The sequence below is a fragment of the Myodes glareolus genome, chromosome 9 (assembly GCF_982192425.1).
Source record: "Myodes glareolus chromosome 9, mMyoGla1.1, whole genome shotgun sequence".
NCBI classification, from domain to species: Eukaryota; Metazoa; Chordata; class Mammalia; order Rodentia; family Cricetidae; genus Myodes; species Myodes glareolus.
This window is the reverse complement of record NC_142034.1, coordinates 71163541-71190916: the sequence shown is the minus strand read 5'-3', so window position 1 is coordinate 71190916 and position 27376 is coordinate 71163541. Positions and strand designations below refer to the sequence as shown.

At 45.0% G+C, this 27376-nt stretch overlaps 4 protein-coding genes and 1 pseudogene across 7 annotated transcripts in view; 3 read left to right on the top strand and 2 right to left on the bottom strand.

Moving 5' to 3' along the window:
- Aff4 (ALF transcription elongation factor 4) overlaps positions 1-8070 on the top strand; it is a 76779-nt gene extending 68709 nt beyond the window's left edge. For all 3 annotated transcript variants that reach the window (XM_087910645.1, XM_087910642.1, XM_087910644.1), the window contains one exon: positions 2214-8070. In XM_087910645.1, coding sequence (XP_087766771.1) covers positions 2214-2341 — 128 coding nt within the window. In that variant the 3' untranslated portion in view covers positions 2342-8070. The remainder of the gene's footprint in view (positions 1-2213) is intronic.
- A 1029-nt stretch (positions 8071-9099) lies between these two features.
- On the bottom strand, positions 9100-10057 carry Leap2 (liver enriched antimicrobial peptide 2). The gene is made up of 3 exons (XM_048437648.2): positions 9912-10057; positions 9620-9756; positions 9100-9369 (listed from the first exon to the last, which is right to left on the bottom strand). Exons 1-3 carry the CDS (start codon positions 10053-10055, stop codon positions 9333-9335), a joined length of 318 nt encoding a protein of 105 aa, XP_048293605.2. The 5' UTR covers positions 10056-10057; the 3' UTR covers positions 9100-9332.
- Positions 10058-16316: 6259 nt separating this feature from the next.
- Positions 16317-18134, bottom strand: Uqcrq (ubiquinol-cytochrome c reductase complex III subunit VII). The gene is made up of 2 exons (XM_048437651.2): positions 17894-18134; positions 16317-16514 (listed from the first exon to the last, which is right to left on the bottom strand). The coding sequence occupies exons 1-2, from the start codon at positions 18045-18047 to the stop codon at positions 16420-16422; spliced, it is 249 nt and encodes an 82-aa protein (XP_048293608.1). The 5' UTR covers positions 18048-18134; the 3' UTR covers positions 16317-16419.
- A 140-nt stretch (positions 18135-18274) lies between these two features.
- Gdf9 (growth differentiation factor 9) lies at positions 18275-26616 on the top strand. 2 transcript variants are annotated; one of them, XM_048437650.3, is made up of 4 exons: positions 18275-18346; positions 19647-19713; positions 21939-22134; positions 25313-26616. In XM_048437650.3, the coding sequence occupies exons 3-4, from the start codon at positions 22002-22004 to the stop codon at positions 26239-26241; spliced, it is 1062 nt and encodes a 353-aa protein (XP_048293607.1). In that variant the 5' UTR covers positions 18275-18346; positions 19647-19713; positions 21939-22001; the 3' UTR covers positions 26242-26616. The 2 variants fall into 2 exon arrangements, with proteins under 2 accessions (XP_048293607.1, XP_048293606.1); XM_048437649.3 differs by lacking the exons at positions 18275-18346; positions 19647-19713 and having other exon boundaries at positions 21673-22134.
- Positions 19291-20741, top strand: LOC125402673 (chromobox protein homolog 3 pseudogene; annotated as a pseudogene).
- Positions 26617-27376: the final 760 nt, after the last annotated feature.

Below are 27376 nucleotides of genomic sequence, written 5' to 3'. Positions count from 1 at the left end.
TCTGTCTGCTTGGAATTCCTGCGTTGCTTTACTCGGTTAAGCCGTTGGCCTAAAGCAGCTTCTTCATTAACCAATGGCAATAAAACCTATTCATAGCATACAGAGAAAAATCTCACATTGCACAGTTTTCCTCTAACTCAACATAGTACATTGTGATACATGCACAGACAGACAGATAAATGTAAAAGAGAGAACCATTGAAAAATACAGCAGTTGGATTTGTTTCATATAGGATCCAAGCAAGGTCTAAATGCTGTATTTTGTTAGTCTCTTAAGGTGTGCTTTCCCCCCATTTCCCCCTCATTTGGCCATGCCATTAATGTTGAAAAGAAACTGAATCATAGACTGTCTCATTCTGTGAACTGCTTACTTCCTCATGCTGTCATTGCATTTGTTCTTCTCTCTTTTATTTCCTTTTTATTGATTAGATTACTTCAGTATTTAAATAATATGTTCTAGGTGGTGCATCTTATTAGAATAGTATTTACCCTTTATTGTTACTACCTTCATTAGACCCAAGCCAGGCAGTAGTAGTGCACGCTTTTAATCCCAGCACTCGGGAGGTGGAGGCTTGCGAATCTCTCTGAGTTTGAGGCCAGTCTGGTCTCCAAAGAGAGTTTCAGGACATCCAGGGCTATACAACAGAGAAATCCTGTCTCAAAAAAACTAATGAAAGGGCTGGAGAGATGGCTCAGAGGTTAAGAGCATTGCCTGCTCTTCCAAAGGTCCTGAGTTCAATTCCCAGCAACCACATGGTGACTCACAACCACCTGTAATGGAGTCTGGTGCCCTCTTCTGACCTGCAGACATACATACAGACAGAATATTGTATACATAATAAATAAGTATAAAATAAAATAAAATCGCAAAAAAAAGAAATGCAAAAAAAAAAAAAACTAATGAAAGGGGCTGGAGAGATGGCTTAGAGGTTAAGATCATTGCCTGCTCTTCCAAAGGTCCTGAGTTCAATTCCCAGCAACCACATGGTGGCTCACAACCATCTGTAAGGGGATCTGGTGCCCTCTTCTGGCCTACGGGCATACACACAGAAAGACCATTGCATACAAAATCAATCAATCAATCAATCAATCAATAAATATTAAAAAAAACTAATGAAAGAAAGAAAAGAAAGGAAGGAAGGAGAAAGAACTTAATCAGATCTGGGCATGGTAGGTAGGCCTGTAGTCCCAGAACTTGGAAGACTGAGGCAGAAAGATTCCAAGTTGGAAGTCAGTCTGAACTACATAGAAAAACCATGTCCTTTTTTTTATTTGTTTTTTAATTTTTAGTGTCACTAGATTATTTATGTAGTGCCACTCTGATGAGCATGAAACATTTCCTATTAAACTTTAACTTACACTTTTGACATCCATGTTGACCATTACCTTGATCCATTATTAGGAAATAGAAAATTCATTATGTGCCAGGCATGGTGGTGCTTGCCTGTATAATTCCAGCAGTTGGGAGCAGAAAGCAATGAAGATCAAGAGTTTGGGGTTATCGGGCTGGAGAGATGGCTCAGTGGTTAAGAGCACTGACTGACTGCTCTTCCAGAGGTCCTGAGTTCAATTCCCAGCAACCACATGGTGACTCACAGTCATCTATAATGAGACCTGGCGCCCCTTCTGGAAATGCGAGCACACATGGAAGGAATGCTATACACATAATAAATAAATAAATCTTTAAAAAAAAAAAAAAGAGTTTGGGGTTATCATCGGTTATAAGGAGTTTGAGCTAGCCTGGGCTACATGAAACCCTATCTCGGGGGGGCGGGGAAGAAATGAAAAACTCTCAGCAATATTCTGCCTTTTTTTTTTTTTTGTTCGCTTAGGAAGAATACTTTTATTTCCATCCTGTAAATTTTTAAACTTCTGATTATAGCAGAAAGGTTGGTTATAGACTGTCGTGGAGCTACACGGGGACTAGTGTGGGAATCCTGCAAAGACTGCTTTCTGCCACTGCTGCACAGACATAACACATACAGAGGGCTTTGAGTAATCCACTGGTACTCCATCTTAATGTGTAGCAGTTGACCATCTTTATCAGAGGTACTTCATCTTGGAATTCATAACTGCGTTCTGTTTAAACTGATGCATAACATCAAGAACTTGAGAGATCCTTGAGGCCTTTAATGTGGAAGACATGCTATTTTACAGAGAAATCAGTGATTCAAAAGAATGTATGATACTTACTGAATGTTTTTAATTTTCTAGAATTCTTTGCTGAACTGGACAAAGTGATGGGTCCTCTCATCTTTAATGCAAGCATCATGACAGATCTGGCTCGTTACACCCGGCAGGGACTGCACTGGCTTCGGCAGGATGCCAAGTTGATATCTTGAACTGAACATATTCTCGTTGCCTCTGATTTTCCCACAACACTGTGTCACATCACAAAGGAAAACTGCCATAACACACCACCTAGTCGACACTAAGAATGAGGAATGCTTTTCTCTTTTTTGGTTTATGCTTTTGTTTCTTATAACCCAAAGCCATCATATCAACTGATCCTTTCAATATTCCCAATGTGACAAGTATTTAAGTGCTTCTAAACCTGCAGTACATCAGCAAGATGGTTTCAGTAATTGGAATTCCAGTTACAATTCATAAATAATCAAGTAAAATTCTATTTATTTTCAGTTTTTCAAGTTCCCATACTGGAGCTTGTTTCAAGCTTAGTTATTCCTGCCTATAAATTTATTCTGTTGATTTATTTAGCATAAATTTAATGTAGGCATTTTATTTATATATTTGGGGAGCTGTGTTACTTAATGTTTTCTAAGATAAGAGTTAACTTGTCCATGACAGGACATGTTCTTTCTATAGCTAATTATCTAATATTATTTCAAGTCTTACTACAGTTTTATTATTGTAGGATTTATACTTGGTATTAAGGATGCTCTTCCACATGTGAAAAGTCACTTAAACATGAGAAGATGGCATTCTACATGGGTGCAAAAGCAAAGTGGGTCTGGTTTGATATGCATTATTTCAAAACTGTGAATGTGTGTTAGTAACACTAGCAATCACAAGGTGACTACATTGCATCTAATGCATTACAAAAAAGCAGATAGACTTACTGGGAGAAGCACATCATACTGAATGGCTTCATAAAGGACAATCTAAAACTGTGGGTTTATTAAAACCTTGTATTCTTTTTTTTTTTGTTGTTTTGTTTTGTTTTACTCATTTGACACTTCACTGAAGCAGAGTAAGTTACTCCTAAAAATGAGCAGAAAACAGTGATCCAGTTTCTGAAGGTCGCAACCTGTTTCATTGGTAATGTTCGAAGGTTGAAGTCTGCAGATCTCCCCTATGGTGGAGAGATTATGATGCTCAAATATGACCATGCAGTAACTGGAGCTTGGAAGGAGGTGTCACAATGTCTAATGAGGAAATGATGAATTTCTCTTTCCGCAGATCCTCATCTATGATGTATGCTTCTGACGGGATCAGAAAACTCACAGTAGCAGCTGGGCATGGTTGTGCGTGCCTGTAATCCCAGCACTGGGTAGTGGTGACAGGCTACATAAAGCTAGACACTGAGTTTGGGGCTAGCCTGGGCTACATAAGACCTTGTCACATTAAAAAAGAAAATTCATATTAGGAGAGTACCTAACTTGGCTCATTATGAGCTCTCTTGGAAAGGGGAAAATAATAGGGGTAGTGCTTAGGAAGCCAGCTCTGTAACAATTCTTTATCAAACTACTGTTCCCAACAAGGTGCGTATAGCAGTGAAGGGTGAGGAATGTCTCTCTTCCTTCTTTTAGTGACCCTGTCATGTCTGGTGTGCCTTAAATCTTAACTTTAAATGATAACTCTACAGATTGTTTACAGATAAAGTTTTATGCTGGGACCAGATTAGCCATGCATGGTTGGTCCTCTACAATAATAATTTTAAATTCTCTTTGATTTTAAATTTTTTTTTTAGAGTCACATTAAGATAGATCCCTTCAGAAAAGCTAGTGCTTTGGTACCTGACTTAGTATAATCAATTGGGTATAATGCTGCTTCAGAAAATGGCTTTTCCCTCTCATTCCAAAAATCCATCCAATTGGGGAGGAGAAAAAAATCCCTGTTATTAGCAGATGATTGTTCAAACTTGAAATGGGAAAGGGGAAGAGAAAGAGAATATCTTCACATCCAGTGGTGTTGTGAGTCCTCTCTTCTAGTCTCTCTCACCACCTGTTTCTAAAGATAGTGGACTTTGTCCTGCAGTCTCATATTCACAGAGCTTAATTGCTTTGTACCTCATTATTTTTACATACCATTGAGGGTTGATATCTATAGCTTATGCTGAATATAACATTTTTCCCTTGGAGAAATTGCCTCTGATACCTTTGTAATTTAATTGTAGTGTGTTTAAGGAATACTTTTTCTTCAGAGGCCATTGTCTCCTCTCTTGTGCTAGTAACTTACATGGTCTAACAGTTGTGTGTCCTGTCCTTGCCTCTTCTCTCTCACTCTGGCTCCTTAACTTCAGGGAGGTCTTAGAAGTGGAACAAGTGCCCTTTGGGCTTTTAGACTTCAGCAGCTGCAGTGCTGGCCTCTGCTTTCCAGCTCTGGTCTGTGTGTCCTGCAGGGTGGCCACCACATTCTGGAGTGACACTGATGTTGTGTTAAAGCAGAGTTTCCTACATGTTTTATGGTGCTGCTTTAAGATATTTTCTCTTTAAAACTGTCAATTCTTGGAGAATGAAATTGTTCATTGTGGAGGATTTTCCCCACCAGGTAGAAATGGGCAATGGATCAAAATCCGATCCTAAGTAATTGAATTTTTGATGTCATAGTGTGTGAGCATACACTCTCTTCTCTGTGTCTTTTCTCAAACGTTCTGTGTCAGTCATGTCCAGCACATACCTTGACTCCTTTACAAGTGACCATTCCTCCCTTCTCAGTAGGTGCCCTCAGTGGTTTTTAGCCATTTAAAACTTAGTCTGAAACTTGTATTCAATGTATAGTTAGTACTAGAAATAGCAACTATCTTTAATACTCAGTTCATTGCTCTAAGATCACACTCCTGTTCCAGGAGGCAGCAGCGTGCACCATTAGACTCTGGACAGGCATCTCACATGATTGCAGTGAGGCAGCTGTCACAGTCATCCTGCCTGGGAGAGACTGGGCTGTGGGGAGCACTCCCCTCCGGGCATTCAAGATTACACAGCCTTGCCCATGCCCCATGCTAGCTGGAGAGCACCCAGCCCTTTCCTTGCTCAGTAACACCTTTTTCTGGGCAAGAAGTTTTGGAGTCACTTTATTTTCAGTGAACTTTCAAATATATTCACAGATATTGCTGCTGAAGGAAGACGATTGACCTCTACTGATTTAATTCTCCAATATTAAAACAATTCAGAGTAATGTGTGCACGCGCCCACACTTGCCTGTTTTTCTGGGAAGCTCTTGCACTAGGGATTTATAGGCATCTGGGCTGCACTTTGAATGACACACTTGTGGCTTTAGAGTAGCTGTTGTTGTTTTTGTTGTTTTGTTTTTAAATTTAAATTGTTCTTTGTTTTTTTAATTAAAGATTTAATCAGCTAGATTAGGCAGCATCATTTGTATTTAACCGCTGAAACTTTGGTACATTGATGTTTAATGAATGAGCTTGCATTGTGTAGCCAGGGCCTACAAAGGTTCTTGTCAGAAGTATAAGCACTGCCTGAGGCCAGTGCTCAGAGGAGTTTGTAGTGCAGCCAGTTAAATAGCTCCATTAGATGATGCCTAGCTCAGTTGAGAAGGGGGATGCTGTGCACTCTTCTAGGTCTGAGGGTATGCAACTTTGGATCTTAAAATTATGTACACATACACACTTTATATATATGTACGTATGTATGTATGAAAACATGGAATTAGTTTGTCAAAATGTGTGTGTTTAGTATTTTAGCTTAGTGCAACTATTTCCACATTATTTATTAAATTGATCTAAGACACTTTGTTCTTGGCACCTTGAATATTAACATTCAAGGGTGCAATGTGTATTCCTTTAGATTGTTAAAGCTTAATTACTATGATTTGTAGTAAATTAACTTTTAAAATATATTTGAGCCCTTCTGTAGTGTAATAGGGCTCTTACAGGGTGGGAAAGATTTTAATTTTCCAATAGCTAATTGAACAAAATGGCTTCATTGTATATTTTGGTTTATAGGAGTCTATAGGTGTCTGGGTTCCAAGGATATCTACTGAGGATGCCTGTTTTAGGCTGGGTGGTGATAGTCAGACTAAACCTAAGTGACTTGGGGAGCCAGAGCACTTTGTTCAAGTCCGTAGACTCCTGTATCTCATATTCCCTTAGGATGTGGAACACGAATCCCATCCATCCTCACATCTCAGTTGGAGAGGCAGACTTTCTCCAGTAGTATTTCACACCTAGTGTTGCTGTGAGTAAAATCAGCAGAAAAAGTAACGAATGACTGGGAAGATGCACTGGGAAGGCCCAGTTGTCACATTGGTGAATGTACCTTTCACATACTTGTGAGTGGAGGCATTGAGCTTCGACTTTCAGACCCTGAAATCAAGCCAGCAAGTAACAAAAGTCATTAAGGTTAGAGAAGGCCAGCAGTGCTGGTGCATGCCCTGAGGCAATGGTCAGCCTTTGCTGGGTAGTAAACCTGAGCTACTGAGACCCACTCTCCAAGAAATAAATAAAAGTTATTTGGTGAACAAGGTGTGGTGGTGCATATTGAATTCTAGCACTCAGATTGTTGTTGAGACTAGTATGCACTACTAGAGAAACCGAGAAAGAGGATGTTGGTGTGCGGAACTCCTGTTCACATGTTCATTAAAAAGAACTTGCTGTCTCCTGAGCAGGGGATGGAAACAGAAGCTACATCTGTTTTGTAGATGGAATTTAGAACAAGGTGTTTGGGTGAAGTCTCAACGAAGTTAGAGGTTCAGCTTAAATAGCTAATTTTTAAGAAGTTGATTTTCAGGACTGTCCGCATGCACCTCTCTCCTTGCTGCCGTTACTCAGCTAAGCAGAACTCATCATCTTTAAACCCGGAGAAAGCTCTCAAGAGCATGGACTAGTTCCCACCCAGAAATCCTTGTAATCTTGGCTTTGACCTTGCTGCTTCTGTGTTAGCTTCCTTCTCAGCTTTTAGCCACTGGGTTTCTGCCTGTTCTGTACCTCTCTGGAAGACATCAGTTTGGAAGTGCTACCTTTCAAACCAATGCCATGGCTTCTGTATTGTTGAGCTTGTTGTTGTCTCAGAGGTGTCCCCATTATGCACACATCTGGCACATCACTGACATGAGCATTCAGCAGTACTGGGATGGGGTGGGGCTCACCAACAGCGCTGGCTCACTTGGCAGGGCCTGAAAAGGCCACACTTGAGGGCCAGATGCCCAGTTGGTAAGCACACTTAGGGAAATTTCTACCTAGCCTCCGTTTTGAATGATTTTGAGAAGTTTTATATATGGAGGATGGAAATGCTTATATATTTATTGAAGATCTTTTTATTTGAAATTAAAATCATTTGGTAAATAATGGTTTGCTATTTGGGGAGGGTTTTGGAGGGGAAGTAACACGATTGATAAAGTACAGGCCTATTGCCTCTGCAGAAAGGCACTGTTGCTGATAGGAGGCCTCATCTTGTACATGATCCAATCTTTGTCTTACGTTTCTTTTATCCAAAATATCTAGGCATCTGACACTTTCAACCAAAATTTCAATTATATACTGTGATTTTTATTTGTTGCAATACATTAAATTTCAGAGGTACTTTGGGGCTCAAAAGCTAGGATTTCTAAGTCAGTATGTGCATTTCACATAATAAGCTGTTAATGGTGAGCAAAGTATTATATACTAACTAGATTTTCCACATCTGTATAGTATATTATATGTATTTTGTGGTATTGAGATTATAGAAAGTTTAGAGTGTCAAACATGCGTTTAATGTGTATTTTTAAACAAATTTATGGCAATTAAAATATTTGGAGACAAGGGTATCACATTTCAATTTGTAAAACTCTTTTTAACTCTACTGTGTCATTACGATGCTTTGTATAATGCCAAACCATAGCTGGAGAAACTAAGTTTAATAAATATCAGATAGCTTTTCTGTATAATGTTTATATGCATGTGCTCTCACTTCTTCAGCTCCTACTGTGATTTTCTCCTGGAGTTGCTCTTTTGTATCTTAAGAGTCCAGGCTTACTCTGTAATGGTCTCATCCCACCAGCACAGGTCTCATTTTCTGGGTACAGAAATTTTGTACTCATGGCCATAGGTCCTTATTCATGTATATCAATTGTCCTGAACCAATGGAAATCTTCAAACCCTTTTTTATGCTCTTGAGACATAGACTATTCTTGTTTCGTTCATTATTTATTTATTTTTACTATTTATTTGTTGGATTTTGTTTTCTGTTTTTCTGAGACAGGGTCTCACTTTGTAGCCTGGCTAGCCTGGAATTCACGATATAGACCTGGCTAGCCTTGAGTCAGCAGAGATCCAACTGCCTCTGCCTCCACCTCCCTGGTACTGGGATTAAAGGCATGTTCCACCATGCTCAGCTGTGGTGATATTTTGTTTGTGCTTTAACAAATAAAGCTTGCCTGACGATCAGAATGGAGAACTAGCCACTAGTTAGCCATAGAGGCCAGGCAGAGTCACATACTTTTAATCCCAGCACTAGGGAGCTGGAGACAGGAAGGAATATGGCTAGGAAAAGAGATGAATATAAGGTGGAGGAGACAGGAGCTCAAAGCATTCAGTCTGAGAATTCATGGAGACATGATCTTGCCCCCTTCAGACTGAGGATATGGTAGAGGTAAAAAGTCTCTCTAGTGCCTGGCTCCTTTCCTTATCCGATCTTTTCAGCATTTACCCCAATATCTGACTCCTAGTTTCTGTTATTAAGAACAAGTAGAATTCGCGTTACACCCAGCTTATTGTTTTATTAAGTCAGGAGCCATGGTCTGCTCTGCACAGACTGACTGTTGTTGAGCATTGCCTCTGTCAAGCCTGGTATAAGATTGGTTGAAGAATGGGTGTTCTCCACACCTCCAAGGTGGAGCAGCACCACTCGTTAGATAGTGAGTGCTCTTTCCTATAATGTGTGAAACGAGTCAGTCAAGTGTCAATTCCAGACTGCCAGAATTTGGATTTGAGATATTTAATAGTATTTATAGAAAAATAAACTCTGACAAACTTAGTTACGTCTATGTACAACATCTATGTATCAACAACATTCTAAGAAGAAATGGAGGCCAGTTTAAAGCAAGAATCTGTCTTTAAATATTAAAAACACAAGGTTGCTTCACTTAAATGCAGTTAACCAATATTCCATATAACGGAGCACTGTTGGAGCTGACTTTCCCTTGGTATGGACATCACTCCTGGGCCACACTTAGAGAACAGCGTCTTTTTCTAGTGGAGGAAGAAAAGAAGTGTTTACGATTGGATGTAGACCACCTCTGCTGCCCCTACTTTCCCCTGTTTCATCTGCCCAATATTAGGGATCTGAATGGTTCTTGGCTGTCAAGGAACTCTCTTCCATGGAACTTGCAATTCCATCTCTATGCACACCCTACCCCTGTCTCAACTTTACCCTTGGATCTCACCTCTCCCAGATTCCCAGAGGTCTCTGGCCCACCCTGCACCCAGACTTGTCAAATACCTGCATAGTCTTGTGATACACTCCGAATCATCCCGACATGAAGCACCAATGGGCCTGAGGGAAACCCCTCTCCAAAATGGGGTCATTCTCCGGGATCTCTTTGCTGAACTCAGTTCTGGTACTGGGGAGCCATTGACCTATAGAGCAGAGGCATATCCACTTCAGGTTGGAAAGCATCCACCCTCTGCCAAACACTCAGGTTGCGGGAGGTTTAACAGCATTTCTCAGGGCTGAGTCTGACTTAGAATTCCACGGCCGCTACTATATCCAGCATACATGTATTCTTTCTTACCTGGCTCCACAACAGCAGGCAAGTCATGAGCACTGCAAAGAGTTTGAGCTGTAGCATCTTGGCAAAAGGAAGATGTTGGAGCCTGAAGGCCAGAGGGCAGTTCTCGTTTCCTTTTATAGGCTGACATCTATCTGCCTTTCTCATGGCTGCCAGGCAAGGTAGGGGCAAAGTTTGTTTGTAATCAGGATCGATTTAATAGGTTAATATGTACCTAAAGAATGTAATCACAGGCTACACTTCAGGCACATTGTACTTAGTGATCCCTCTTCTGGACTTTGATGATGTTGCTGGTCTGGACCCTTACACCCATCTTATCAAAAGTCAGCATTGTCCCTACCTTCCCTCTGAAAGCCATGTGAATCCAGAAGGGAGAGCAGGAACCTGGCCACACTTCTAAAATAGGCTGGGAGTTTAACAGTGAGGGCACATATGATGTCGTGGCTTCAATTCCCAGAACCAAGAAAAAGTCCTAAAATATCACTGTGAGTTGATTATAATCAAAATAGAATTCTAACAAAGTCTATGAAGTAATATTGACCCCTGAGCTTTTCTAGGCAAAAAACAGTGACCTGCTGTGTACAGGCAATTGGATGTGGGCCTTGGTTCCTCCTGTGGGAGGATACTTAAGCCGACATTCTACAGTGTCCCAGTTCCCCACTCACCAACGGGCTGTCATCCTGTCAGTCCGCACACTGATACCTCAGTGAAGACCTGGCTGTGAAAAACCCAAACTCTGCCTTCCCTCCAGGGGACGAGTGACTGCTGCCGCTTGAGTCACAGGTGGATGAGTGAATAGCTTTTTGTTTTTAAGAACACGAGGGAGGAGGTAGCAGAAACTCTTAAATATGCATCATTACTACTGTGTGCAACACCAAATGAATCCTGGGCTTTGTCTTCAGCAGTTAACTGGGGCTTCAGCAGAGCACATCTTCCAGCAGCCTCGGGGCAGCGGATGTTAGGCTGTGCCTGAAGTCCAAGCATTCATTGGCTTTAATAGAGATCCCTGTAGGTCCCTAAATCAGCACTTAACTGTAGTGAAGGTTATGGGTACTACATGATAAGATCTTTGATTTTGAGAACATCTCACAGCATAACCCAGGCTGGCCCGATTTCACAGCCCTGCCTTGGTCTTGGAAGTAGACCACCACACTCAGGTCAAACATGGGTGTTTTAATAAATTTGGGGGGAGCCAGGTGGTGGTGGTGCATGGCTTTAATCCCTGCACTCAGGAGGCAGAGGCAGGTAGATCTCTGTGAGTTCAAGGCCAGCCTGGTCTACAAGAGGTAGTTACAGAACAGCCTCTAAAAGCTACAGAGAAACCCTGTCTCAAAAAAATAAATAAGTTTGTGGGAAAAGTTGAATTTAAAGTAAGGACATCCATAGGAGCTTAGATTTTTCTATAACCATAAGAAACACCACACACACACACACACACACACACACACACACACACACACACACAATTACAGAGCGAATTCTCTCTCCCTGCTCTGATGTCTCACTGATAAACCCTTCACAAGGCTCTTCTCATCTCCATGATTGGACATTTGAACAAGAGCCTATTTGTGTTTCTTTGCCCAAGCAAAATTGGAGGAGCTGCTGCGGTGGTCACCAACGCCAAGACAAGCAAATATAGCCCTTCGCCAAGGGAGAAGTGTGATGGGCCTCATGCTGGGAAGCGGGGGATTTAACTCGGCAGATCTGTCTTCCCTGGTTCCAGTCCTCTGAATGGAAATCTGGTGGGGAACTTCCCAGCATAAGAGTTGCTGACTAGACCTGCCTACCAAATACAACCAACCAATAAATCCTACCAGTTCAAGACCAGTTCAGCTGCTCTCCTTCTGCCCCGCCAGGTTATATACTGGATGACCTCAAGTAGGAGACCAAGTGAGAACTTTGCAGAGTGGGGAGAAGCTGTGCGGTGACCCAGTGAACATTGAGTAAGCACAGATGTGATTAGATAAGCAAGACTGGACAACGTGTGTCCTAGAACCCGCTGGGTCTGTGGGCTCAGTGCCAGTCCCTCCTTCACCAGCACTCAGTGACATGTCTCTCTTTCAAAAGATGGCTTTTCTCCCAGCCTTCCATTTCTGCCTGCCCTTTCCCTCAGCAAAATCAAGGCAGCCTTTCGTGTCGTTTTTAAAGCTCATCATAGCCGGTCAAGGGAAAGAGCCGGTCTGTGCCCTGTGCTCAGGAAAAAGATCATTTGTTCTCATGACTGCAACACTGTCCAAGGCCCCCAGATTCAAGCCATCTGCAGGCAGCTCTCCTTCCCAAGGAATGACTTGTTAGGGGCAACTTACTAAACACGTGAACACAACCTGCAGCTGAATTTACTGGGTATTGTGGAAGCTGGAAGTTGTGAGAGTAGCCCAGCGGTCAGGGGTGTGTCCGGCATGGGCAAGGCTCTGGATTCGATCCCCAGTACTACAGAAAAAACACAAAGCGCCTCTCAAACTCTGAGAGGTGAAACAGCACCTAGGCCCTCGGCAGAACCGGTGCCAGTTATCCCAGCCATTGTATACCTTTTCTGTGAAAAACGACACTGTGCCTGAAAGTTAAACAATCCGCCTGCTCTCCCTCTCCTGTCAAATATGTTATTAAATGAACGAAGAGCTACAAGCCCCTTCCTTCAGTTCACAGGCCTCAGCTGCCCAAATTTCAGCTGTAAGGCAAGAACTCTTGACCAGGAGGCAGCAGCTGCAGACTGCAGAGTGTCTGACCATAGGCCAATCCTTCCCCTCTTCAGCTTTTCGGTCTTTTGCTCTGACAGTGAGATGAGAGGCCTCAGGCCTCATGGGCACATTTGGGGATCCAAATGGTTAATTTACAAGAAGAGAAAGACAGTTTGCTAGCGAGCTCGCTCCAGGCACAACCCCAGAGATATTCAGGAGAAAGGGTAGAGAACTGGAGGAGCTGTCTGAATGTCTTCAGGGTGGAGAGGGGGATCATTAAGATTTGGTGGCAATGGGACACTTTTGTGTTGTCCCTGAGCAGGGGGTGCCTAGTAAAAGATGAAAATCTTAGAAATGAAAAGAAGGTTTCCGGGTAAAATTTCAACAAAGGGTCAAAGTGCATTTGTTGTTGTTGTTGTTGTGGTGGTTTTTTTTTTGACTGTCTGGGCCTGTACTAGGTATGCCGATGTCCTGAACACAATACCAGCAGAATGAAGAGCGCTCTCTTTCCCAGATTGCAGCTCACAGGGGAGAGCCATGTGAGAGCAGAAGCCTGGGCTTTTCCAAAAAGAGTTAAATGGAGTGAATGGTTGCATCACAGCCAACGAAAGAGCTGTGGGAATCTAAGATGTGGGACCATAGTGCCATCTCTGTTCTTAAAAGGCTGGACTCCAGGAGCCAGGGAGATAGCTCAGTTGCTAAAGTACTTGCCACACAAACAGGAAGACCTAAGTTCAGATCAGCAGCACCACATAGCAAACCAGGTGTGGCAGCAGGTCTGCCATCCTCGCATCGGAAGGTGGAGCGGGAGGGGACCCTTGGGGCTTGGTGGCCAGCTCAGCTGACTTGAATCTTTGAGGTTCAATGCCTTATCTCAAATATACAGTAGAGAGTGACAGAAGATGTCTTGTGATCCAGCTGCCTTCACTCCCCTTGACTGACAGCGGAACTTCCTTGTGGTCTGTAATTGACAAGGATGTTTGTGTTCTTTCTGGCCCACAGAAGGAGTAGAGGTATAAAAGGTATAAAAGGTTGCTGGGCAAAATAAAAGTTGCTGTTCTTCCACCTGAAAAGAAGCCTCCGTGTCTCAATCCTGGCACCAATACCACCCCCACCCCCGCCAATCTCGGATATCCAGGCTGTGCTGGCTGCAGCAATGTCTAACATCAACCTCCTGCTTACACACACACACACACACACACACACACACACACACGCACACACACGCACACATGCATGTTCATTATGTGAATGGGACAGGGCGTTTCACATTATCCTTTGTGTATCTCTACAAACAGAACACGTCCCTAAAGAGACTCCAGGTCATGTAGGGTCAGAGTCACTGTCTGGGCACCCTTCACATGGCTGAGCCCTCTGTCCCTAAGCTCAAAGAGGAAAACTCTGTGAGGGACAGAGTTCAGCCGTAAGGGACAATTTTAGCCATAAACAGAACCCCCAAACATCAAAGCACTGACAGCAGGGTCACCTCAGCACTGGAAGGGCTGCTTCTGCCGTGAGGCTCTTGTCATCCGAGAACAATGACCCAAGCTTGATCACTGGTGAACTCAGATAAAGGCGGAAGTAGAGAGCAGAGAACTGATCTTACAAAGTTGTCCTCCGGCCTCCGCATGCACACCGTGGCGTATAGACGCACATACAATAATATGTGTATTTTTGAAAGGTCAGACTGAGAGGCTCATCTCCTGCTGTGGGCTAAGAAAACTGAAGTTAGTCTTCTGAGCTGTATGGTATGTCCACAGTCAAGATGGGAGTGGCTATATTTCCACCCCTGGAGGCCTGCAGCTTGTTTCTTTTCTATTTCTTTGTGGTTTTGGTTGTTTTTTTTTTTTTTTTTTTTTTTTAAGAGAGTTTCTCTGTGTAGCCCTGGCTGTCCTGGAACTCACTCTGTAGTCCAGGCCTCGAACTCACAGAGATCCGCCTACCTCTGCCTCCCAAGCACTGGGATTAAAAGCATGCACCACCACAGTCTGACTTTATTTCAAATTCCTAAAGGAGTCTGTGACTGACTCATGGGTTCTAAGACACAGGAATAAATCTGGACAGAGTCAAACATGGAAACTGGACTGGGAACGGGCACAACTCTAGGAGTTTCCCTGGGCTCACTCATCTCACCATCTCCACTACAGCTAACTCAAACACCCTTGTGCTGACATGTTTTGTAGACATTTAAGGCTCCAGAAGTGACAGTTTAAAGCAGATATTCTCAACCTGTAGGTCTCAATCCCTTTTGGGCAGGGATAAACAGTCTTTTCACAGGGGTCACCTAAGACCACCGGAAAAGATATTTACATAATGATTCATACAGTAGCAAATATACAGTTATGTAGTGGCAAGGAAAATGTTATGGTTGAGTTCACCACAACACGAGGACCTATTAAAGGTAAGAATTGCAGCATTGGGAAGGTTGAGAACAACTGATACAGGGCATGGGTATAAGACACAGTCATTGCTATATCCTGCCTCACAGTCCATGCAACCTACAGGTTTTCTGTTGTTGGAAGTCTTTCTTTTTCATTTATCTATTTATTTATTTATTTTGGTTTTTCAAAACAGAGTTCCTCTGTGTAGCTTTGGAGCCTGTCCTGGAACTCGCTCTGTAGGACCAGGCTTACCCGCCTCTGCCTCCCAAGTGCTGGGATTAAAGGTGTGTACCACCACGATCCGGCTTGTCATTTGTTCTCTTTTGAGGACTTTTGGCAGGAGCTAGCAATCATCAGGCAAAAAAACATCTGAGTCCAACATTACACTGTGAGCTGCTACAATCTGCAGCAATGTCCTTTGCCAACTGACAAGGCCAGAAGATCAGGACGGCCAAGCATGCACACTCTATCATCTCCAGGTGAAGAGAGAACAAGGGCATCCAAAGATTGTAGGGCAGGTGGTGTACCTTTTCCATAAAAGGATGAGTCTTTTTAGACCTTGTGGTCCACATACAGCTAAAAGCCACTGTTGGATTGGCTCCATGACACAAAGCCAACCATGGTTCCAACTGACACGGGCTGTAGCAGCCAAGGGATGGCACCATGGCTAAGGTCTTTCCTGGGGAGCAAAGCAGCAAGGCCTGGTTTGAAGAGCACACACTGGTACCTTGCTCTACCAACTCCCTGTCATGTGCTTCTGGGCAAAGTACTTAAACTGTGATTCCTCATCTGCAGAGATTATAACGCTTACTTCAAAGGCTGCGGGGAGTTAAAAGTTCCTTTATGTGGCTATGAAGAACACCTGACACCCTAATTACAGTGTCATTACTAGACTTTATAGTTATAATGGGAGCAGAGCTGGGTCAAGAGCCGGCATTCCCGAACCCATGCCACTCACACCTACCCCAACCCTTTCAGGACTTGCGCCGGGAAAGGAGTCATCATGACTTGAATATACCCAGTCACACTAAGGACTCTGCTTGTAAAACAAAACAATCATGAGGGTTGGGGTGGAGGTGGTGGCGCATGCCTTTAATCTCAGCACTTGAGAGGCAGAAGCAGGCAGATCTCAGTGAGTTCGAGGCCAGCCTGGTCTACAAAGCAAGTGCCAGGACAGCCAGGACTGTTACAAAGAGAAACCTTGTCTAGAAAATCAAACTTGGTCCAGGCATGATGTTCAACACCATGACAGAGGCAGAGGCAGGTGGACTTCTTAGGTCATCCAGGTCAGTCAGGTACACGTAGTGAGACCTTGTCTCAAATAAACAAACAAGTCACAACAGGAAAGCTCGTAACGTAAGTAATTTATTGTATCTTCAGGACACATAACATAGACTCCTCTCGCAGAGAAGGGGCTTTCAGGCGGGAAACCGTCATCCAGACGCGTGCTGCTCACTTGTCATTTTCATACATGGCTGGGTTCTTCCTCCTGGACCGCTCGAACTCCTGGTTCCCCCAGGTGTAGATCAGATAAAACGCTACAAACGCTGCAACAGTCAAGAGAGAAAGCTGTGAGCACAGAGAGCACAGAACCTCAGCTCCTTGGGGGATGGGGGTGTGGGGGGGTGGAGATGGTCTGTGTGAACCAGGCTGGCCTCTGTCATGCACCATGTCCTGCCCTCGGTCTTCGGTCTTGACTTTCTACCATTCTGCTTCTGTTGTCCCTGGCCTTTAACCTGTTTCATTTTGGAGACGGGGTCTTTCTGTGGAGCCCTGGTTATCCTTAAACTCAGGGATCCACCTGTCTCTGCCTCCCAAGTACTGGGATTAAAGGTGTCTTTGGCTTTTTTTGAGACAAAGTCTCTGTTTAGCTGACTGTCCTGAAACTAACTATGTAGACCAGACTGGTCTGCAATTCAGAGAGACCTGCCTGCCTCTGCCTCCTGAATGCATGAATGCCCAGCCTTTGCTTTTTATATTTTATAAGTGTTTCACCTGTATGTATGTTTGTGTGCCACACGCATGCCCCGTGACTGAGGCAATAGAGAGTGCCAGTCCCCTTAGGACTGGAGTCACACACAGGTGCTTGTGAATTACGATATGGGTGGTGGGAACAGAACCAGATTCTCTGAAAGAGCAGCAAGTGATTCTAAGTACTGAGCCATCTCCAGCCCTATGTTTTTGTTTTGAGACAGGCTCTTACTATATGGCCCTTGGGGACCTGAGCTTCCTATGTAGACCAGGCTAGCCTCAAACTACGTATATCCACCTCCCTCTGCCTCGGGAATGAAAAAAAATGAAGTTTATGTCCCTGGCAATGCTGAACGCTGGGATTAAATGCAGGCATTATCACGGCCAGAAACTACTTTTAATAAGAGGTTAAAAAATGGTTACAATTACACACCCATTTCATAAGCAACCAAAATAATGACCAGAAGATTTAGCCTTGACCTTCCTTGTCTCTCACCTTAACACTAAATGAAAAATTTCATGAGATAACTGAAGATGAAATTTACCTAACATAAACTTCGCTGTCTTCAAAGTACATTTCAAGTTGCTGTGCAGGCGAATGTCTATAAGCCCAGCCAGCAGTCCCGAGGACAAGGCAGTAAAATCACAAGTGTGAGGCCAGCCTGGGTTCCACACCAAGATCGGGCCTCACCCTCTCTATCAAATTCAAGTGTACCTTCCACGGGTTCCTGGCACATTCGCAATGCCATGACACTGTCAGCAAATCGGCGCATAGCTAACACAAGACATTGCATCAGCACGACAGCACTGATAGCGGACAGCGATGACCTCAGAGGGAGACGCTGGAGTCATCCAAGTGACCTTAGGCCAGTCACTTCGATATGGTGACAACTCCACGTCTAGTCGGGGATGTTGGAAGAAAAGGTGCGCCCTCCCCCGCCCGCCCCGCACTCACGCGGCGCCACGCGCAGGATGCGCTCGCGAGTGCGGCGCAGCACATTGGGGATGCCTTTGCTGAAGTAGTTCGGGAAGGCGCGCTGCTCAAAGGGTGACAAGCTGTAGGAGATCACGTGACGCATCCGCGTCAGATTCCCGAACTCGCGGCCCATGGTGGCGGCGGCCCTAAGAACGGAGGACACAAGCGTGGCTTAGGCCCGCAAGGAACTCCCACTGCCCCGTACCAACCCACTCCACCAGGTCACCTCTACCTCCACCGCGCTGAGCCCGGCTCTAACGTCACTTCCGGAAGGGGCGGAAGCCGAGCCGAGAGAACTTAACGTCATTTCCGGGCACTACCATTTTCCTTCTGTCTCCAGGGAGAGACGCCGATCAGTCCTAAAGAGAAAATGGCTTGGACGGCGGACCTGGGAGCGGCCCGGAGTCTAGAGGGAAGGGGCGGGGCTTACAGGTGCAGAACCGGTTCTTCAAGAGGCTGGGTGGTGCTTAACGGAGCACGTTAAGCTTACGGGAACGTAGAGGACGTGTGGGCGGGCTTATGTTGGTATGTGGGCGGAGCTGGAAAGATAATGTGGGGCTTGGTGAGTGTGCGGCCCGGATTTTAGCCAGCAATGAAATAGAGTTTAGGTGAACGTCCGTGAGGCTCCCGCCGGTCATGAGGCGGGGCCTTTAGGTGCATAGGGCGTGGTTTGTGCCAATGGGCGAGGCTTAGGGCGTGTGGGAGTTCCAAGATCTGGTTCTTACTGCTTAGTGCCCGGGCTTTCGTTGGATAGATACCAGAGCTGGAAGCTGCCCAAAGAGGAAAAAAGGGGACTTTGTCCTCCTGACTGTCCCTTAGCAGAGGAGTTCCAGTGCATGGGATCCCCGTAACCAAAATGGGCTGGACTGTAGACAGACCCTCATGACTGCAGCACAAAGTTAGGGCCATTGGGTCTAGGGCTCCGGTAAACGCTGCCTAGGAAACCACTGGCAGCCGGTAGACTTGTCGAGGATGTGACACAAACGTTTCTCCCAGTTCAGTTACAAATCATCGGCTCTCCGTCAGACAACTGTCAGACGCGGGTCGTGGTCATGAGAGCTATAGAGAGGCTTTGGTTCCGGCTGGGTGTGTCATCGAGCCCCGGCTCTCTCCTCTCTTAATGGAACTTTTGTGTTTTCCCTAATGTGCATTCTCCTAAGTAATACTGTCCTGTGGGACTCACGGACCTTTCTGTTTTTCCCAATGCCTGTAAATGGGATGACTGGCCGATTATAATCTGGTGATCAAACTGGGGCGGCTTGGCGGACCCTGAGCTTCAGTTTTGCAAGGGTTCGGGTTTATTAATTAGGTGCTGCACACACTGACTTTTTATCTTGTGTTATGAGTATGAGTATGTGTTGACTTTCTTCCAGAAGATGATCACCTTCCGAGGGGCCCTGGGTAACCCCTTCTTGCATGGTGCACTTGCCCTGGGTTCTCCTAAAACACTATCTAGCCTTGTCTCAGCTCCAAGGCAGGAACACAAATACTTTAGTCAAGGACTAAAATACTGTCGTAAATTCTGCCATCTGGGTGGCTTGTTAAAAAATAAATAAAGACTTACATTTAATAGTACATATTAAATATGTTTAAATATGTACTACTTGCATATATCTCGAAACCTTCCGACCAGAGTATGGTCACATGAATTGTAGACTAAAACAAGGACACTAGAATATTGTACTTTTCATTACTTTTAAAATATGTGTTTTTCCCCTCAAATGTGACTTAGCTGAGGAGCACAACCTGGAGCAAAAAAAGTTGAAGAGGCAGAACCTGAAGAATTTGTGGTAGAAAAAGTAAGTCTTGGACCCACGTGTAGTGAGTGAATAGGAGGGTGGAGCATTTCCTCAAGTGGAAGGGGCTCACAGACGCTGAGACTACTTGGGTACCAGAAGAAAATTTAGATTGTCCAGAATTAATTGAAGCATTTCTTAGTTTTCAAAAGGCTAGTAATGAAAAAGAGGGTACAGAAAGGAAATCTTTGTCTGACAGTGAATCTGATAAAAGCAGATCGAAGAAGGAAAGAGCTGCTCCTGACAAACCCAGGGACTTTGCCAGGGCTCTTGATCGGAATGAATGAACCGGTGCCACAGACAGCAGAGGAGAACCAGTGTTTCTCACGAAACAGAGGCCTCAGATGAGGTGGATTTGGCGCTGGCAAAAGAGGTGACTGTGGCATGAAGTCATTGCCTTTAATGAGAGGCTGACTTGACATTCTTGTTCAGAAGACGAGGCGCAATAATCGTTTGCATACACACACACACACACACACACACACACACATAAAATCTGGGTCTTACATTTTTAATTACCAGTGTTGAAAAATGGCATTCTAAATGAAAATCAAGTTTGATGTGTTGGTTTTGAAAGTATTGACAGTAATTAGGATATTTTTGGTTTCTGTTCTGCTTCAAAAGGCATTGATTCTTTTAAGCAAATAAAAGCTTTCTGAAATTGCTTCCTTTAAATAAAATCTGTATTCTGTATGCAAAGAGCAGGGGTGCATGTGAATATAGGTCAGAGGAACCTGTAGGAGTCTCTTCTCTTCTGCCATGCGGATCTTAGAGACTGGATGCAGGTTTGTAGGACTGAATTTTGGTCATTAGGCATGGTGGCAAGTGCTTTTATTCTCAGAGCTATCTTGCCATCCAAATAGATATTGTGGGGTTTTTAAATATTTGTTATTTTCATTTTATAGTTGGTGTTTTGCATTCCTAAGGATGCCAGAAGTGGAGTTACAGGTGGTCATGAGCCACATAATTTGTTCTGGGAAGAGTAACCACTGCCCTTAACTGCTGAGCAATCTTTCCAGTCCCAGGATGTTGTATTTTTAAATTAGTCAAGATTAAAGGTGATGTCCTTTTTTAAAAAATAATTGATTTTTATTATTTTATGTGCATTGCTGTTTTGCTTGCATGCAATCTGTGCAAAGGGTTCTGATCTTGGAGTTACAGAAAGTTGTGAGCTATCATATGGGTGACTGGGATTTGAACCCAGGTCCTCTGGAAGAACAGTCAGTGCTCTTTAGCAACTGAGCCACCTCTCCAGCTCCATAATGGCCTCTTTTTATTTGAAATGGACTCTCCACATTACGTAGCCCTAGCTTTCCTAGAACCCTCTCTGTAGACCAGGTTGGCCTTGAACTCATAGAGATCCACCTGCCTGTACCTTCTGAGTGCTGGGATTAAAGGTGTGCATCACACCTGTAACCCCCCTCCCCCGGCTGCCGCCATGTCTTCTTTTAAAGCACACTGTAACTGTTGTCCTATGCCAACTTTCCATGCCCTGTACTTGGACAGGCTGAACAGCCTAACGTCACTCTGGAATTTCTGTACCCGCTGTGACTTCCTGTGTTCCCAAAACACTATGCAATAAGTAAGCAGTTAGCACTAAGGCGGTGAGAGCTGTGGAGATGGCGAATCAAGAGAAAAAACAAACCTAATATTCCTGCAGTTACGACTCCAGCCCTAAGATATTTTGTTTTATAATTCTTCGGGTTTTTCTTGGGTTTTCAGCTGTATAAGTAGTCCATGAGGGTAATAATACTTGGTGGGTTTGAAGTAAATGTCAGGGAAAATGGAAAACAGCTAAGTAGACAAATCTGCATCTAATGAGAACAAATTGTATAAAAATGTGCTAACAGCTGACTTGTAGAACTGATGAAAAATGACCTACAGCTAGGCATCCTTGAGGTCTGATTACAGAAGTGAAGCTGGTCCTCCACACCTAGATTTTATTTAAGGACCACGCCAGGGCTTTCGCAGTCTTTAGAAAGAAAACCGGCGTGGGGAGATGCATTCCTTCCTAGTTCTCCCAAGCCATGGCACTTCCCAGCAAACTCCGGTTTGGGTTTTGCTGCTTTGCCTGGCTGTGTTTTCTTACTAGCCTCAGCTCTCAGGCTGCTAGGGGAGAATCCCAGACTGGAGCCAGTGCAGCTTTGGAGTCTGAGGCAGATCCTTGGTCCTTGCTGCTGCCCGTAGATGGAACTGACAGTTCGGGTCTCTTGCCTCCCCTCTTTAAGGTCCTGTCTGATAGGAGAGGTGAGGCCCCTAAGCTGCAACCTGACTCCAGAGCACTCTACTACATGAAAAAGCTCTATAAGACATATGCTACCAAAGAAGGGGTTCCTAAACCCAGCAGAAGTCACCTCTACAACACTGTTCGGCTCTTCAGCCCCTATACCAAGCACGAGCCAGCTCCTGGCAACCAGGTGACAGGTGGGTAAGAGCAAATTGTTTAACTGGGTGGAGAGAGGAGACTGGAGCTTCAATGTTTCTGTTACTAAGATGGGCCAGACTTTGATTTGAATTTGTTTGTTCTGAGGCAAGATCTTACCCTGTCACCCAGGTTCTACTCAAACTCTGCTTCCTCCTGTCTCACCCTTTGAGTACTGGGACCATGCAGGTTTACAGCATCACAAATTTTTTCTTTTGGCATTATTCTCAGTATCCAAGTGAAACAAATTAGTTCTTTTCTTTATTCTTTTTGAGACAGGGTTTCTCTGTATAATATCCCTAGCTATCTTGACACTCACTCTGTAGACCAGGCTGGTCTTGAACTCAGAGATCTGCCTGCCTCTGCCTCCCCAGTTCTGGGACTAAAGGCATGCACCACCATGGCTTGGCTTTAATTTTTTTCTTAAGTTCTTGAATTCTTTTTTGGTGTGGCGGTGCTAAGGATCAAATAGGGTTGGAGGGCTCACATATGCTAGCTAAGCCCTCCACTACTACATCCCTGGGCAGTAGCGCTGATTACATGGTTTGCTATGTGTGTGTTTTGTTAGCTTAAACCATCATCGGTTAAGAAACTAGTATGATTGGGCAATGGTGGCACACTTTTAATCCCAGCACTCAGGAGGCAGAGGCAGGCAGACACTGTGAGTTCGAGGTCAGCCTGGTCCACAGAGCAAGTTCCAGGATAGTCAGGACTACACAGAGAAGCCCTGTCTTTAAAAAAAACTGAAAAAAAAATTAGTATGATAGATTTTTATTTTGTTTGAACTCTCCTTCCCTCTTCCCCTCCCTCCCGCTCTCTTTCTTTTTTGAGACTGATCTCAAACTTGCAGTGACCCGCCTGCCTTAGTGCTGGGGACACAGGCCTGTAACGGCACACTAGCTCAATATGTTAAGGCTAGAAGAGAGTAATGTCTTGAAAGACCAGGGGAAGTAGCTAGCATCTCTTTCCATTCTGCCAAGCTGTTGGCCTAGCATTGTGCCGAAACCTCGCTTTGAGCCAGCCGTGGCTGTGATGAATGGGACAGTTTCCTCTCGCTCCATCTGGCACAGTGCAAAACGGTATGGCTGAGCTATAGTACAGTTTATGTTGAGTATACCAAATGCCCGGAGTTTGGCCTCCAGTATCAACAGAAGTCAAGCAGGGCATAATGACACGTGACTTTAATTCTAGCCCTCAGGGGGCAGGGGCAGGCTGCTCTCCCAGCTCAGAGCAGGGCCAGCTGGGGCTATCCAATGAGTTCCAGGCCAGCTTGGGTTACCTGGTGAGACCCTGTCTCAACAATAAAAACAAACAAACAAACAAAACCCCAAACCTCAAAGTATTAGTCAACAATGGGAACAGGCCAGGTGGTGGTGGCACACACCTTTAATCCCAGCACTCAGGAGGCAAAGACAGACAGACCTCTGTGAGTTCGAGGTCAGCCTGGTCTACAGGGTAAGTTCCAGGACAGGCTCCAAAGCTACAGAGAAGCCCTGTCTTAAAAAACCAAAAACAGCGGGAACAGTTTGGTAAGAAATAAGAGTGGGGGAGGCTTTAAAAACCGGCAACAAAAACTCCAGGCTTTGGCGATGGCGTCATGGGTGAAGGCTTTTTCCACCAACCCGACAGCCTTAATTCAGTTCCCAGGCCCCACATGTTGGAAGAACCGAGTCCCACAAGTTGTTTTTCCATATGTGTGCTACAGAGTGTGTGTCCATTAACCGCCCCCCACACGCACACTCCCACACGCACACACCGCAGCCACCAGTTCACAGTGGAAGGAAAACCATCATGCCTGTACAGGGCGTCTGTTGAAAGCCTCCCTTCCTCCCGCTGGTCCACTTTCCTGCAGCAGTCTTAGAGCCTCCATTTGTTTCCAATCTCACGTGGCAGTCAGATGTTCTCAATTGACATGCTTCATCCAGGTCCAGCGAATGTTGCTTCTGCAAGTCTCCTGGCTGCGTCAGTAGGGATGCCACCAAAGGGAGCCATTCTTCTCACCTGCCTGTGTTTGGAGTGGGCTGTTGGGTCTAGAACTGGGATGTAATGATAGTCTCTTGCTTTACCTCTCCAGGAAAGCTGATCTCACTTTTATGGAGACAAAATGTATTTGCATGTGTGGATTGGGGGTGGGGTCATGTCTGGAGGTCAGAGAAAGACTTTCTGAAGTTGGATCTCTCCCTCCACCATGTAGATCCTAGGGTTCAAACTCAAGTTCTCAAACGCAGCAGCGACCCTCCTGACTCACTGAGCTCTGAGCTCCACTGAAGTGCTCTACACTTTCTTACAGACCAGGCTGGCCACCTTGAACTCAGTCGGTAGTCAAAGGGGCTATTGACCTTCTGGTCCTCTTGCCTCCACCTTCTGAGGCTTGAGTCACCCCATGAGGGTGTGGGCGGTGCCTTTGTCTCATGTAACCAGTTCAGGTTGACCTCAAATTTGCTATGTAGCCAGAGAATGACCTTTACCTCCCAAGAGAGCAGGATTATGGGTTTTGGCTACAAGTTCCAGTCTCTTGTGTGTGTGTCTGTCTGTGTGTGTGTGTATGTGAGGGTATGTGTGTGTGAGAGATTGTGTGGGAGAGCATGTCTGATGTGAGGGTGTGTGTGTGTGTGTGTGTGTGTGTGTGTGTGAGAGAGAGAAAGAGAGAGAGAGAGAGAGAGAGAGAGAGAGAGAGAGAGAAAGAGAGAGAGAGAGAGAGAGAGAGAGAGAGAGAGAGAGAGAGAGAGAGAAGAGAGAGAGAGAGAAAGAGAGAGAGAGAGAGAGAGAGATAGTGTGGGAGAGCATGTCTGGTGTGAGGGTGTGTGTGTGTGAGTGTGTGTGTGTGTGTGTGTGTGTGTGTGTTTGAGGCAGTCTCACAACATATCCCAAGCTGGTGCCAATCCTTCAGAGTGATCATATCACAAAAAAAAAAAACAAACCTCACCTCCCTACCCAACTCAAGGCATGACCCCAGGCCCTTGTGCATGCCAGGCAAGTGCTCTACTCTTGAGTAACATACCCAGACCCTCTATAATTTCCTTCTAAACCCCTTCTTCGCTTTGTTTTTGAGGCTTAAGGAAGTAGGGGAGGAGAAGGACAGGAAACCTTATGACTGAGTACTAATTCTTCCATCTCCCTTCCTGCTCCCTCCAGTTCATCCCCAAACACTACTTACTGGTTGGTGGCTTCTCTTCTCAGGACCCCTGCCGATGGCGGACCTGCTGTTTAACCTGGATCGGGTGACAGCCATGGAACACTTACTCAAGTCAGTCTTGCTATTTGCTCTCAACAACTCGGCTGCTTCCTCCTCCACTGTGACCTGTGTGGGGGACCTTGCTGTAAAGGAGCCCGTGTCTTCCGGCAAGGCTCCCCTCAGGGTGCCATACTCGTTTACCTTGAAGAAACACAGATGGATCGAGATGGATGTCACCTCCCTCCTCCAGCCTCTGGTGGCCTCCAGCGAGAGAAGCATTCATATGTCTGTCAATTTTACGTGCACAAAAGACCAGGCCCCGAAAGACGGGGTGTTTAACATGCCTCTGTCCGTGCCTCCCTCGCTCATCTTGTATCTCAACGACACCAGTGCGCAGGCGTACCACTCCTGGCATTCCCCTCACTCCACCCGGAGGCCTGCGCAGCATCCTGGCCAGGGCAGCGTGGCCACCCAGCCTGTGCAAGAAGAGGCTGCCGAGGTCGAAAGATCTGCCCGGCACCGTCGAGGGCAGAAAACCAGCAACTTGGAAGCCAAGAAGCCACATCTTACAGCCTCCTTCAATCTCAGCGAATACTTCAAACAGTTTCTTTTTCCCCAAAACGAGTGTGAACTCCATGACTTCAGGCTGAGTTTTAGTCAGCTCAAATGGGACAACTGGATCGTGGCCCCACACAGGTACAACCCCAGGTACTGTAAAGGGGACTGTCCCAGGGCGGTCAGGCATCGGTATGGCTCTCCCGTGCACACCATGGTCCAGAATATCATCTATGAGAAGCTGGACCCCTCTGTGCCAAGGCCTTCATGTGTGCCTGGCAAATACAGCCCCTTGAGCGTGTTAACCATTGAACCCGACGGTTCCATTGCTTACAAAGAGTATGAAGACATGATAGCTACCAGATGTACCTGTCGTTAGAATGGGCCCTTTCCACCAACACCTTGAACCTGTCTGGCAGAGCAAGCAACCCTGTGGGCTTTAGCATGCCTGGGCAGAGAGCTTCATGTGACCAATCACTCCATGTTACTCTACACACTGTATGAGCGGGGAGTGTGTGTTAATGAGTGTGTTGTGGGTAGCGTCTCTGTATGTAAAGGGCACACACTGATTGTTGCCACAAACCTGGTGAAATGCTTGTGTGGAGCTCTTGCTTTTTCTTCTCTTCTCATGAGTGTTTCTGATGCACAAACTGATTAGCATAAGTCCTGAGTGGAAATGTAGCTGTGAACACTTAGTGTGCTGTGGTTTTATGTGATAGAAGAATAAATAAATTCCTGTTTATGGCATAAAATGTATGTGTTCTACTAAAAGATCACTTTTTTTTTCTTTATTCAAAACAGGGGTTCTCTGTGAACTCATTCTGTAGAACAGGCTGGCTTTGAACTCACACAGATCTGCCGTCCTCTGCCTCTGCCTCTGCCTCCAGAGTGCTGGGATTAAAGGCATGCGCCACCACCTCCTAGCTGAAAAGATTACTTTTATATGCTGGTTGGAGTAGGACAGGAGGCTTTTCTCACAGTCACCCTTGGCTTGGCTTCAGCTCTCAGAGGGAGGTGAACTTCATTTCTGAATCCCGGTGAAGACAGTCAATGAGACTGTAGGCAGGATGGATGGGTCACGTCCCAAGTGTGACTTTGATGAGCATTCTATTCTGTTCACGGCTGGCTTGTGTCAATCAGTGGAGTCACATAAAAATATATATATAATGTGGTCCATTCATTTAAGGGAAATTGGTTTTTTGCTTTTCCCATGAAAATCTGTTAACATTTTTTTTTTCTGAGACAGGGTCTCACAATGTAGTCCTGGCTGTCCTGGAACTCACAATGTAGACCAGGCTGGCCTCAAACTCAGAATTTGCCTCCTAAGTGCTAGGATCAAAGGTGTGCACTACCATGCTTGGCTTCACTGTCCTTTCTGCTTTTTTTTTTTTTTTTAATGTGTATTGGTGTTTTACCTGCATGTGTGGTTGTGTGACATTGTCAGATCCCTGGAACTGGAGTTGCAGACAGTTATGAGCTGACGTGTGGATGCTGGGAATTGAACTCTGTCCTTT

What these genes read in the sequence shown, in the direction of transcription:
- Leap2 (XM_048437648.2), bottom strand. Translation starts at nt 10,055, where the DNA reads ATGAGAAAGGCAGATAGATGTCAGCCTATAAAAGGAAACGAGAACTGC. An exon ending in GCCTGCTGTTGTGGAGCCAG is followed by an intron (nt 9,757 to 9,911) that starts GTAAGAAAGAAT and finishes TCTGCTCTATAG; the next exon opens with GTCAATGGCTCCCCAGTACC. An exon ending in TGTATCACAAGACTATGCAG is followed by an intron (nt 9,370 to 9,619) that starts GTATTTGACAAG and finishes TTCCTCCACTAG; the next exon opens with AAAAAGACGCTGTTCTCTAA.
- Gdf9 (XM_048437649.3), top strand. Translation starts at nt 21,738, where the DNA reads ATGGCACTTCCCAGCAAACTCCGGTTTGGGTTTTGCTGCTTTGCCTGG. An exon ending in TCCTGGCAACCAGGTGACAG is followed by an intron (nt 22,135 to 25,312) that starts GTGGGTAAGAGC and finishes TTCTCTTCTCAG; the next exon opens with GACCCCTGCCGATGGCGGAC.
- Uqcrq (XM_048437651.2), bottom strand. Translation starts at nt 18,047, where the DNA reads ATGGGCCGCGAGTTCGGGAATCTGACGCGGATGCGTCACGTGATCTCC. An exon ending in CATCCTGCGCGTGGCGCCGC is followed by an intron (nt 16,515 to 17,893) that starts GTGAGTGCGGGG and finishes TGACTGTTGCAG; the next exon opens with CGTTTGTAGCGTTTTATCTG.